The sequence below is a fragment of the Culicoides brevitarsis genome, chromosome 3 (assembly GCF_036172545.1).
Source record: "Culicoides brevitarsis isolate CSIRO-B50_1 chromosome 3, AGI_CSIRO_Cbre_v1, whole genome shotgun sequence".
Classification (NCBI taxonomy): domain Eukaryota; kingdom Metazoa; phylum Arthropoda; class Insecta; order Diptera; family Ceratopogonidae; genus Culicoides; species Culicoides brevitarsis.
Window position 1 is genome coordinate 6,676,850 of NC_087087.1, and position 10,309 is coordinate 6,687,158.

The window sequence follows — 10,309 nt, forward strand, 5'->3', positions numbered from 1 at the left end:
CAGCTGACACTTGATTTCGCATCGGGCCCATTGACAATCAAAACAAAATTTGACAACGTGACAGCGGCGATTCCATTTTTTGGAGCAAAATCACTGAAATGGACACTCAATTGCACGAACAAGTCCTCGAATACGTGGAAAAACACGGAAAAGTCGACACTTTAGACCTGGCGACGCATTTTTCCGTGGATCATCAAAAAATAGTCGGCGCTGTTAAATCGATCGAAGCCCATGGAAACCTCATCAACAGCGAAATTACCTCAAGAAAGTCATGGGAACTCACGAAGGAGGGTCAGGAAGTGGCTGCCAACGGAAGTCATGAAGCTGTCGTCTTCCGGGCGATTCCTGCGGGCGGAATTCCTCAAGCGGAACTCATGAAAGTAACTTTTTTCACAAATTTTTATCGCAAAATTGATGATGCAATAAATTTTTAATCAATTTTAGACGTCGCCGAATGCGAAAATTGGCATTAGCAAGGCTGTGGCGAACGGTTGGATCGAATTTGACAAGTCCGGAGGAGCTCCAGTTGTTAAGAAAAAGGTCGATAAGATCGAGGATCAAACCCAAAAGTACTTGCAAGCCATTTTAAAGGGAAGCGGCGACAGCAGTGTGCCTGAAAATGTGAAACAAGAGTTCAAAAAACGTAAATTGATGCAAGAAATTACGACAAAAAGTTACATTTTGACGAAAGGCGCTGAGTTTTCCACGAAATTGAAGAAACTTGAGACAGATTTGACCGTCGAGATGCTCGCCGGTGACTTATGGAAGGAACTTTCGTTCAAACCGTACAATTTTGATGCCTTGGGAGCGCCGCCAGAACGTGGACATCTCCATCCGTTGATGAAAGTTCGTTCGGAATTTCGACAAATTTTTCTCGAAATGGGTTTCATTGAGATGCCGACGAATATGTACGTTGAATCGTCCTTTTGGAATTTTGATGCGTTGTTTCAGCCGCAACAACATCCGGCGAGAGATGCGCAAGATACGTTTTTCGTGAGTAATCCGGAGAAATCGTACAAGTTTCCGGTCGATTATGTGGAAAAAGTGCGGGAAATTCACTCGAAGGGCGGTTATGGCTCGATCGGGTACGGATACGATTGGAAGTTGGAAGAGGCACAGAAGAATTTGTTGCGAACGCATACGACAGCGGTGACGGCGAGGATGTTGTATAAGTTGGCGCAGAGCGGACAAGGCGATAAACCGGCGAAATTCTTCAGTATTGATAAGGTTTTCAGGAATGAGACGCTCGATGCGACGCATTTGGCGGAGTTTCATCAAGTAAGTTGAATTTAAATTTCGAAAATTATTAAAATTTTAATTTCAATTTGATAAATTTTAGAAAATATTTCGGAAAAAAATTTTTTTTAGAAACTTTTCTGTCAATTTTTGATAAAAGTTTGTCAAAAAATTAAAATTAGAAAAAAATTTTGATACAGAAATCATGAAATTTACTTTAAAAAATAAAAAAAAAATAAGTTTTCAACGGAAAAAGCTTTCAAAAACTCATTTTGATAAAAATTTTGACATTTGAAATTATGACAGATGTCAAAATTTTTACAAATTTCTTATTTTTGAGCGAATTCTAATTGCTTTAAAACATTTTTTTGTGTTATTTTATTCTAAAATTAAAAAAATATTTCAAAAATTTTAAAATATTTTAACCTAATTTGACAGTTCAAAAATGACAGCTGTCAAAAATTTAACTCAAAATTAATTTTTAATAGTTTAAAATTATATTTTAGGAAATTTTAATATCATTTCTGAATATTTTTTAACAAAAATTATCATTTTTTACAACATTTTTTATAATAAAAAAAATACGATTCGTGAAAAGTGACAGCTGTCAAAATTTTCATTAAATTTTTATTTTTAAGCCAAAAATAATGAAATTTTTGAATATTTTTTTTAATTTTTTTGCTCTTAAATTTAAAATTTCAAAAATTTTTATATTTTTCAACCATATTTGACAGTTCAAAACTAACAGCTGTCAAAAATTCAGAAAATAATACTTATTGAGCAACTTAAATCTTATTTTTGAAAATTTTTAAGTCTTTTTTGAAGATTTTTTAGAAATTTTATGAAAATTCTGAACAAGTTGACATTTAAATTGACGTAAAAAAATATGACAGATGTCAAAATTTTTGAAAAATTTCAATTTTTTGACGTATAAAAAGCTGAAAATGAAATTTTTATGCAAATTAATTAATTGAAAAAAATTATTGAAATTATATAAAAAATTTACTTTTGTGGAAAAAAAATTATAAAAATTTGAAATTTTTTTTTTTTGAAAAATTTTATAAAAAAAAATTTTGAAAATTTTTAGAAATTTTTTTTAAAAATTAAAAAAAAAGTTTTAAAAATTAAAAAGTAAAAGTTTTAAAAATTAAAAAGTAAAAGGTTTAAAAAAATATTTAAAAGAATTAAATTTTATGTTAAAAATTATCAAAAAAAAAAATTTTTTTTTCCATTTTTTGAACTGTCAAACCATTAGATTATGAAAATTAAAAAAAAATAAATTTAAATTTTAAAAAGAAAATTTTCAAAAATAAAATTTTTAAATAAAAAAAAAATCAATTTTAACCCAAAAATTCTTTATTTTAGGTCGAAGGAATCGTCGCTGGTCGAGGAATAAGCCTCAGCAACCTAATTGGCATTTTGTACGAATTCTTCCGTAAACTCAATATCACAGATTTGGAGTTCAAACCAGCTTACAATCCCTACACCGAGCCAAGTATGGAAATTTTCGTCTTTCATCCGGGCTTGAAAAAATGGATGGAAATTGGCAATTCGGGCATGTTCCGTCCCGAAATGTTGCGACCTTTTGGAATTCCCGAAGGCGTTAACGTGCTCGGATGGGGCTTGTCTTTGGAGAGACCCACAATGGTGAAATACGGCCTCGATAATATTCGCGATTTGGTTGGACCGAAAGTTGATCTCAAAATGGTTCAAGCAAACCCGATTTGTCGACTCGATAAGGATTAAAATGAGCGAATAAAAAGTTTATTAACAAGTTTTTTTTTTTACTTTGTTTTTTACAAATATAATTTGATGAGCTCGTCACTGACAGCGGATGGCGTGAGAATTCCTAAATCCGTAAAAATTAGCGTGATATAAGCGGGAGGCGTGTAATCGACTAAGGGATGGGCTCGTGCGATGTCGTCTGATTTGCAGAACTGAAAAAAAGTTAAATTTTGTTAGTTTTTGATAGAAAATATTGAATTAAGGGTAAAATTTTGAAATATTGCAGACTTTTGAGGTTCTTCAATTTTATCAAAAAATTGCAAAAAACAATTATTTTTTTTAAACATTTTTCAAACTTTTAAATTTTTAATTTAGTTAGAAGCTCATTATTTTTTGAAAAAATTTTAAACCAAATTTTATGCCATCATAATATAGCATAACATAGAGAGATAGATAGATTCAAAAAAATTAAGGAAAATTTAAAAATTCGCAAACCACGTGGTTTAAAATTTGAATCTCTTTAAACAAATTTTACTTTTGGAAAATTACTTTCAAAAAAAATTTTAATTGTAAAACTTTATAAATTTTGTCAAAAGTTTTCTACAAATTTTAAACAAAAAAAAAAATCAGAAAAAAAGCTAAATTTCAATTTAAAAAATTACAAAGACAAATTTCAAACCACGTGGTCCAAAATTTTCTTTAACTTTTTTTAAAATCATCTTAATTTAATTTATTATAATTTTCAAATCAAAATAAATCAAATTTTTATCTATTGAAAATCAGATAACGAAAAATTATATAAAATATAATTTTTAAAAATATAAAAAAAAATTAACCACGTGGTTAAAAAATTCATTATTTATTTTTTAAAAGAATTTTTAAAATTTTGCTTGAAAAGTTTTTTTTATAAATTATTTAATCTTGATATGAAACTCATCCAAATCATATTTGTTTAATTTTCCAAAATAAAAATTTAAAGAAATTCATGTTGGTCACGTGACTTCATCTAAATTTCAATGTCTTATTGAAGCAATTTTATTTAATTAAATTTAATTAATAATTAATTTAATTAAATAAAAATATTTATTTATTTTTTTTTTGTAAGAATTTAAAAAAAAATTTTTTTTTCATGACTATTCAATTGATCAATATTGATATTGATAATAAAAAAAAATTATTTAAATTTTTTCGACAAAAAAAAAAATTTTAAATATATTTGAAATTATTTGTTAAATAAATTAATTAAATAAAATTCAAAAAAATTAAAACTTTTAATTAGAATTTCAAAAAAATGCGAAAAATTAATTTAAAAACACTTTTATCAAAATTTGAGAACCTCATTTTCACAAATCCCAACAATTTTCAAAAACTACTCTTAAAGAAAACTTACTTTATAGTCATTGGGGATGTCCCTCTGATTCAACGGATACAATCTCGTAAACTTAAAACTCTCCGTCAGCACATAAAAGGGCTTTTTCATCTCCCGCGCACACAACGCCATCGTATAAGTCCCAATTCGATTGATAATTCCGCCGCTTTCGACAACTCCTTCCGCCCCAACGAGCACCATATCGACTGACTCCATGATATAACCGATCGCCGAATCCAAAATCAGCGTGCAATTAATCCCCGCTTTCGTCAATTCCTGAAAAGTTTGCTCTCCGCCGTTGTCCGGCACACTTTTCGTCACATAAACGTGAAATCTCTTGTTCGCTTGCGCTGCCATGATGAGCGTTTCAAGCACAACTCGTGATCGCGAATGAGTCAATACCCGACATCCATCCGTGATGAATTGCGATCCTTGTTGGGCGATTGCTTTGCGACATTCCAACAGACGGGCGAGAAAAACCTTGCCTCGTTGCACCATAATCGCCTGACACTCGTCCATGGTTTTGTCGTCGAACTTGCCGAGCGTGATGAAACGCGAAAACAGCTCGCTGCCCGACACAATCGCCGTGATTGGCTTGTCTGTGGCTTTCAGAGACGTCACTGTGGACTGAATTTCCGAATGAAGCTCTTGGATTGTGTCGAATTTGTTGTTTTCCAACATCAGGAGGAGCGTTTTGATCGCCGCGATGCCGACAGACAAATTTTGGTCTTGATCCAGCATTTTTAGGAAACTTTTTTGGGCCTCTAAAACGGGAAATTATTTAATTTTTGATGATTTTGGAAAAAAAAATTTATGAGAATTACCAAATTTGCCTGCAGAATCCCTCATTTTGACGAAATTAAGGAGATTTTGTGGATTTCAGGTAAGAAAATGTGAATTTCTGACGAAATTTGATGAAAGTTTGTTTACGTTTGCATCCGTCAAATGTGTTTTGAATTAAACGTCAAATTGAAGCGCAATAGTTTTTTTCGTTTTTGCATTTTTTCGGGAGTTTTTTGATTAATTTTGGAATTTTTAGGGGTTTTTATGATTTTTTAAGGCAATTATGTGTGGGAGAACGTGCTTGTAAGTATTAAAAATTAGTTTTTTTTGAAAGTTTAAAAAAAATATGGTTAAAAAATTATAAAATATAAAGAAAAAAGTTACGAAGAAAATATAAACAAAAATAATTAAATTAATTTTTAAAAGAATTAAATAAATAAATCATTAAATAATTTAAAAAATAAATAATATATATTAACAAATTTGAAAAAAAATATGTAAATCAAAAAGTAATAAATTGATCAGGGGGCTCTAATTTATCATTTTTAATCATTTTTTAACTCAAAACTGCTAAAAAATTGAAACTGAAAAAAAAAATTTTCCTTTGACATAGTTTTGTTTTAAAAACTAAATCAAGAGCAAAAAACTGTGTCAAAAACTGTGTCAAAGCAAATTTTGTCAAATTTTGCTCCAAATGGATAAAAATTTGTCAGGGGGCTCTAATTTATCATTTTTAATCATTTTTTAACTCAAAACTGCTAAAAAATTGAAACTGAAAAAAAATTTTTCCTTTGACATAGTTTTGTTTTAAAAACTAAATCAAGAGCAAAAAATTGTGTCAAAAACTGTGTCAAAGCAAATTTTGTCAAATTTTGCTCCAAATGGATAAAAATTTATCAGGGGGCTCTAATTTATCATTTTTAATCATTTTTTAACTCAAAACTGCTAAAAAATTGAAACTGAAAAAAAATTTTTCCTTTGACATAGTTTTGTTTTGAAAACTAAATCAAGAGCAAAAAAACTATGTCAAAAACTGTGTCAAAGCAATTTTTGTCAAATCTTGCTCTAAATGGATAAAAATTTGTCAGAGGGCTCTAATTTATCATTTTTAATCATTTTTTAACTCAAAACTGCTAAAAAATTGAAACTGAAAAAATTTTTTTCCTTTGACATAGTTTTGTTTTGAAAACTAAATCAAGAACAAAAAAACTGTGTCAAAAAACTTGTTTTGAACTCTAAATGGATAAAAAGAAAAAAAATTTTTCCTTTTTAAAAAATGTGAATTTCATTTTTAATCATTTTTTAACTCAAAATTTGATGAAAACTGTGTTTTCAAAGCAAAAAAACTGTGTCAAAGCATTTTTTGTCAAATCTTGCTCCAAATGGATAAAAATTTATCATTTTTAATCATTTTTTAACTCAAAACTGCTAAAAAATTGAAACTGAAAAAAAATTTTTCCTTTGACATAGTTTTGTTTTGAAAACTAAATCAAGAGCAAAAAAACTGTGTCAAAAACTGTGTCAAAGCAATTTTTGTCAAATCTTGCTCTAAATGGATAAAAATTTGTCAGAGGGCTCTAATTTATCATTTTTAATCATTTTTTAACTCAAAACTGCTAAAAAATTGAAACTGAAAAAAAATTTTTCCTTTGACATAGTTTTGTTTTGAAAACTAAATCAAGAACAAAAAAAAACTGTGTCAAAAACTGTGTCAAAGCATTTTTTGTCAAATTTTGCTCCAAATGGATAAAAATTTATCAGAGGGCTCTAATTTATCATTTTTAATCATTTTTTAACTCAAAACTGCTAAAAAATTGAAACTGAAAAAAAATTTTTCCTTTGACATAGTTTTGTTTTAAAAACTAAATCAAGAGCAAAAAAACTGTGTCAAAAACTGTGTCAAAGCATTTTTTGTCAAATTTTGCTCCAAATGGATAAAAATTTATCAGAGGGCTCTAATTTATCATTTTTAATCATTTTTTAACTCAAAACTGCTAAAAAATTGAAACTGAAAAAAAATTTTTCCTTTGACATAGTTTTGTTTTAAAAACTAAATCAAGAACAAAAAAACTGTGTCAAAAACTGTGTCAAAGCATTTTTTGTCAAATTTTGCTCCAAATGGATAAAAATTTATCAGAGGGCTCTAATTTATCATTTTTAATCATTTTTTAACTCAAAACTGCTAAAAAATTGAAACTGAAAAAAAATTTTTCCTTTGACATAGTTTTGTTTTAAAAACTAAATCAAGAGCAAAAAAACTGTGTCAAAAACTGTGTCAAAGCATTTTTTGTCAAATTTTGCTCCAAATGGATAAAAATTTATCAGAGGGCTCTAATTTATCATTTTTAATCATTTTTTAACTCAAAACTGCTAAAAAATTGAAACTGAAAAAAAATTTTTCCTTTGACATAGTTTTGTTTTAAAAACTAAATCAAGAGCAAAAAAACTGTGTCAAAAACTGTGTCAAAGCCCAGGCGAGATCGTTTCAGTTATGAATCAGGAAAATTACTCATGAATTCATATTACCACGGTAATAACGTTCATAACCGAATTTTGAATATGAATGCATTATGAACGCTACAGCGTGTACGTAAATTTGTACGTGTATACGAGAGAATTATGAACGTTCATAATTTTCATAATTCATAATTTTCGTGTGATTCATCAATAGTGCAATATAATTTTCAATGTAAAATATGACATTCGGAAATAAAAATAATTCAGAACTTTTATAAATTATGAAAATTAATAAATTTTAGATTTATTTTTTTTTAATTTTTGGAATACTTGCTCCCGTATGATCAAATATTTAAAATTTATTGTTGGGAGTTGCTCGAATTTCTAAAAATTTTAGACTAAAATTACATTAAGCATACAATTCTAATTTAAGAGTTTTTAAAATTCTAAAATTTTAATATTCGCTAAAATAAATAAAGATTAATTTTTTGTAAATAAACTCAAAATGCTAAACATTTTTATGAAATTTTTCATGTAATTTTAAAAAAGTAGGTATCTCAAAAAACTTTCAAAAAACAGAAAACGACTAATGATTTTCACAATCGAAAATTCAAAATTCATCCAAATCTATCTAAATTTTGAAAAATAATTTTTTATTTCATTTGAAACATGTTTTCGACTAAAAATTAATTATATTTTAAAATTTTTCACTAAAAACAAAATTTTTATAAAATCCATCCTTCATGAATTCATAATTTATTTAGAAAAATTATGAACAATTATGAATATTATGAATCAATTATTACCATTTATGAACGTTATGAACGTTCATGAACGATATGAACGCATATTTGTACATGAATTGGTACTTTTATGATTCATAATGGTTATGAATTTTTTGTAATCCCGCCTGGGTCAAAGCATTTTTTGTCAAATTTTGCTCCAAATGGATAAAAATTTATCAGGGGGCTCTAATTTATCATTTTTAATTATTTTTTAACTCAAAACTGCCAAAAAATTGAAAGTGAAAAAAAATTTTTCCTTTGACATAGTTTTGTTTTAAAAACTAAATCAAGAGCAAAAAAACTGTGTCAAAGCATTTTTTGTCAAATTTTGCTCCAAATGGATAAAAATTTGTCAGAGAGCTCTAATTTATCATTTTTAATCATTTTTTAACTCAAAACTGCTAAAAAATTGAAACTGAAAAAAAATTTTTCCTTTGACATAGTTTTGTTTTGAAAACTAAATCAAGAACAAAAAAACTGTGTCAAAAACTGTGTCAAAGCAATTTTTGTCAAATCTTGCTCCAAATGGATAAAAATTTGTCAGAGAGCTCTAATTTATCATTTTTAATCATTTTCTAACTCAAAACTGCTAAAAAATTGAAACTGAAAAAAATTCAAAATTTTTTATTTTTAGAACTCTTTCTCCCGATGAAATCTGTGAAGCCTGCAGCAAAACAGACCAAAAGCTTGAATGGCGTTCTGAACCGAATCTCGGGCGTCGTTACGAAGGTCACATCGACAACAAAGGCTACAACACGACGCCGCAAGATATCACTCCCGTACTCGTTTCCGGCGATCATTTTCTCGATGAAAACGAAAAATCCGAAGAATTCCAACCCGTTGTCGTTCCCATGCTTTGGGGCATCATTCCGCGTTATCACAAAGGCGATTACCGCAAACACGGATTAACGACGAACAATTGCCGCCTCGAAGGACTTCTTGAATCTCGCATCTACAAACCTCTCTTAAAAGCTGGTCAGCGCTGCGTCGTGCTCTGCGAAGGATTTTACGAGTGGCAAACCGTGACGAATGTCAAGTCATCCGAACGAAAAGTTTTTTACATCTTCTTTCCGCAAGAAAAAGGCGTCAAAATGGAAGACAAATCAACTTGGAACGACGTTAAAAGACTAAAACTCTTCATGTGTGCCGGATTATTTGACGTTTGGTACGACGAGAATGGCGACACGATGTACAATTATACCGTGATAACCTTCGAATCGGACAAAACTCTGGCTTGGTTGCATCACAGAACGCCCGCGGTCCTCGAAACGCAGCAACAAGTCGATGATTGGTTGGATTTTCGGAGAGTTAGTGACACGGAAGCCTTGAAATTGTTGACACAACCGAGAAATTTGGAATGGTATCAGGTTTCAAAGACGGTAAATAACTCGCGGAACAAGTCAGCGGAGTGTAATAAGCCTTTGAGTGAAGAAAAAGTCCCGAAAAGTAAGATGATGCAACAATGGTTGACAAAAAATACGAAGAATGAGGTGAAAAATGAACAAATTTCATTCAAGGAGGAACTTGTTTCGCCGAAAAAAGAGAAAATATCTCCAAAGAAGGAAGGAAATTCATCAAAAAATGAAGAAATTTCAGTGAAAAAGGAAAAAATTTCACCAAAAGGCAACAAAAAACGATCGAGTGATGAAGGAAATAGCAGTAAAGACACAAAAAGAACCAAAATTGAATAAATTTTATTTTAATTTTATATACAAAAAATTATTGTGGATTGTTTTAGTTCTTGCTTTTGAAAAAATTAACAAATTTTAAAGAAAAATTAATTTTTGAAGAGAAAGTCAATCAATTTTTACCTAAATTTAAGAAATTTTTTTAAAAATTTGTCGAAAATGAACAAATTTTACAAAACATCTACCAACTTTGGCAAGAATTAACAAATTTCTTTGCTGAATTGAACAAATTTTTTTAAAGGATAGACGAATTTCCCTAAAATTTT

At 29.0% G+C, this 10,309-nt stretch overlaps 3 protein-coding genes across 3 annotated transcripts; 2 read left to right on the forward strand and 1 right to left on the reverse strand.

Annotated features, from left to right (window-relative positions):
• The first annotated feature begins 37 nt into the window (after positions 1 to 37).
• Positions 38 to 3,028, forward strand: LOC134836068 (phenylalanine--tRNA ligase alpha subunit). The gene is made up of 3 exons (XM_063851249.1): positions 38 to 380; positions 445 to 1,278; positions 2,602 to 3,028. Exons 1-3 carry the CDS (start codon positions 99 to 101, stop codon positions 2,980 to 2,982), a joined length of 1,497 nt encoding a protein of 498 aa, XP_063707319.1. The 5' UTR covers positions 38 to 98; the 3' UTR covers positions 2,983 to 3,028.
• Positions 2,993 to 5,277, reverse strand: LOC134836070 (translation initiation factor eIF2B subunit alpha). Its single transcript, XM_063851250.1, has 3 exons — positions 5,155 to 5,277; positions 4,352 to 5,094; positions 2,993 to 3,173 (listed from the first exon to the last, which is right to left on the reverse strand). Exons 1-3 carry the CDS (start codon positions 5,177 to 5,179, stop codon positions 3,033 to 3,035), a joined length of 909 nt encoding a protein of 302 aa, XP_063707320.1. The 5' UTR covers positions 5,180 to 5,277; the 3' UTR covers positions 2,993 to 3,032.
• Positions 5,278 to 5,297: 20 nt separating this feature from the next.
• LOC134836071 (abasic site processing protein HMCES) lies at positions 5,298 to 10,071 on the forward strand. The gene is made up of 2 exons (XM_063851251.1): positions 5,298 to 5,416; positions 8,990 to 10,071. The coding sequence occupies exons 1-2, from the start codon at positions 5,397 to 5,399 to the stop codon at positions 10,044 to 10,046; spliced, it is 1,077 nt and encodes a 358-aa protein (XP_063707321.1). The 5' UTR covers positions 5,298 to 5,396; the 3' UTR covers positions 10,047 to 10,071.
• Positions 10,072 to 10,309: the final 238 nt, after the last annotated feature.

Bases quoted from the DNA above. Each gene is read 5' to 3' on its own strand.
- LOC134836068 (XM_063851249.1), top strand. From the start codon at position 99: ATGGACACTCAATTGCACGAACAAGTCCTCGAATACGTGGAAAAACAC. The intron at 381-444 runs GTAACTTTTTTC...AATCAATTTTAG, and splicing joins CTCAAGCGGAACTCATGAAA to ACGTCGCCGAATGCGAAAAT. The intron at 1,279-2,601 runs GTAAGTTGAATT...TCTTTATTTTAG, and splicing joins ATTTGGCGGAGTTTCATCAA to GTCGAAGGAATCGTCGCTGG.
- LOC134836070 (XM_063851250.1), bottom strand. From the start codon at position 5,179: ATGAGGGATTCTGCAGGCAAATTTG. The intron at 5,095-5,154 runs GTAATTCTCATA...TTCCCGTTTTAG, and splicing joins GGATTCTGCAGGCAAATTTG to AGGCCCAAAAAAGTTTCCTA. The intron at 3,174-4,351 runs GTAAGTTTTCTT...ACTTTTTTTCAG, and splicing joins ACATCCCCAATGACTATAAA to TTCTGCAAATCAGACGACAT.
- LOC134836071 (XM_063851251.1), top strand. From the start codon at position 5,397: ATGTGTGGGAGAACGTGCTT. The intron at 5,417-8,989 runs GTAAGTATTAAA...TTTTATTTTTAG, and splicing joins ATGTGTGGGAGAACGTGCTT to AACTCTTTCTCCCGATGAAA.